Here is a 1,873-nt window from a genome sequence, read left to right on the forward strand (position 1 = left end):
TATTTTATCGCATTCGACATCCTCTCCCTCGAGTTTGGCAAAAGCGCAACCCTCAGCCGACGTAAATTCAATCAGCGGTACGCCTTCAATGACGGTTCGCCAGGGAACAGCAGTCGCAGCAGAACTGATAGAAAAACCATCAAAATGATCACTCAAGTGGGTGTTCACCTGAAATTGATTCTTTCTGCTATTATTTCTTGCAACACCCGAGAATCTCCAATGTCACGCGCCTCCTCGAAATAAGAGTGGTAAATCTGCAGCGCCAGCTAATACGTGATAAACCGCTGGCAACTACACCTTAGTAAGTAAAGCGCTCATTTCTTCCACTGTGAGGCGATCCTGCAGACTCAACACTGCACGATGGGCCAGAGTGGAATCGGTCACGCGGCGGTCCCACGAAAAGCTTATTCCTACCATCACAAAAGACAATGCGATATACACTACTTCAATTTCTATAGATTCTATAGAAACCTATTGTCTATAGGCATCTAAGCACTGTATGGACGTATTTTCTACTACACAACGGTTCATAGTTTTCCAAAGAAATGAATATGCTGTATAACACTCGAGACTCCTCTCAAGTCTACATGCTGGAAACTCAGAAATAAATTCGCTCACTTCATCAGCACTTGCCCTCCAAGCCATGTAAAATCGTCTACATCGACCAACTCACCGAGAGTCCGTGCTGTAGCAAGACTAGCATTGAACTTGGGATCTTCCAAGTGGCTTCGATCAATACCATATACATCAGAGAGGTACTCTATCACCTGCGGCGACTTTACATGATTTCCTCATAAAACTCACACTACTAGTTGGCCCTTCGGTGGGGTCCTCATAGGCTGATCATATACACTATACGGCTCATGAACTAACTTCACATTAGCAGAGCCTTTCACTTTATCCAACGCTCTCGTGAGATGCACATGACCGACTGAAGCAGCAGTACACAGCTTCACAACGGTCACTATACAAAGAGTCTTACTATAGCACCATGGACACACGAAGTCAGCAGTTACCGAGATGATGAGCTGACGAGACATAGGCAACCGATTTAAACTCCCTCAACGATTCGGCCCAAGCAAGAGTGTCACTGCCCCCTGTACAGTGCGAGTCGGACTCGACTAGTATACGACTGTGCTCAGTTGATCATTAATGTTTCAAAGTCCGATGCCACCAATTAGACCATAGCAAACTGTATGATCGCAATGCTTCTAATAGCGATCGAGTAAATCAACCGCCACCCTCAGTAGGTCGAGCGATACCCCCATGAAACCAATACGGGTAGTCCTGCTCTATTGGGCGCCTTGGGTGCATAGTTTAGTATCCCCATAAATAGCAACAACACGACGTACAAAGGAGTGTATGAGTAACTCAGTAGAAAATCGTCAAAGTACGATGATGGGGTTTGATCTCATCCCTGACAGCCTCCCCTTCCTGCCACAACAACCAGTCCAATGTCACATCGAAAATATCTTCCCGTTGGGCAATCTCGACAATCTCATGGCACGCGTGCACAGTACCTGTCAGGAGCTTCTATTTTGACTGATGAAAATTGCAGGGCAAGCATATACCGCAACAACGGGGAATTTCGCGTTGTGCGTGCGTGCGTGATGAGCTATTCATACTTAACAACCAATTTTCACCATCATATCTCCACAACGATCCTTACTTCCCCACTAGACAATCAAGAGATGCGGACTAAGCGAACTCCGCCCCTTCGTCGCGAAGACCTAGTCTACAAAAAGATATTCAATTTACACGGGTATTTTCAGAGGAATTACAATCAAGTTTCACCCGTTTCACGTGAAAAACCCCGAAAATTTGCGCTATGCAGTAGTCGTGGAATATGTTTTTCACTAGAGTTTTTCTTATC

At 45.5% G+C, this 1,873-nt stretch overlaps 1 protein-coding gene across 1 annotated transcript in view; it reads right to left on the reverse strand.

The window, feature by feature from the left end:
• Positions 1-614: 614 nt before the first annotated feature.
• The window catches only part of Pmar_PMAR028015 (conserved hypothetical protein), a gene marked incomplete at both ends in the record, with an annotated part of 2,910 nt that continues 1,651 nt past the window's right edge, over positions 615-1,873 (reverse strand). The window contains 3 exons of the mRNA XM_002766589.1: positions 615-767; positions 810-931; positions 1,395-1,520. Of these exons, the coding sequence (XP_002766635.1) occupies positions 615-767; positions 810-931; positions 1,395-1,520 (401 nt within the window). The remainder of the gene's footprint in view (positions 768-809; positions 932-1,394; positions 1,521-1,873) is intronic.

This window comes from Perkinsus marinus, assembly GCF_000006405.1.
Source record: "Perkinsus marinus ATCC 50983 genomic scaffold scf_1104296972422, whole genome shotgun sequence".
Classification (NCBI taxonomy): domain Eukaryota; phylum Perkinsozoa; order Perkinsida; family Perkinsidae; genus Perkinsus; species Perkinsus marinus.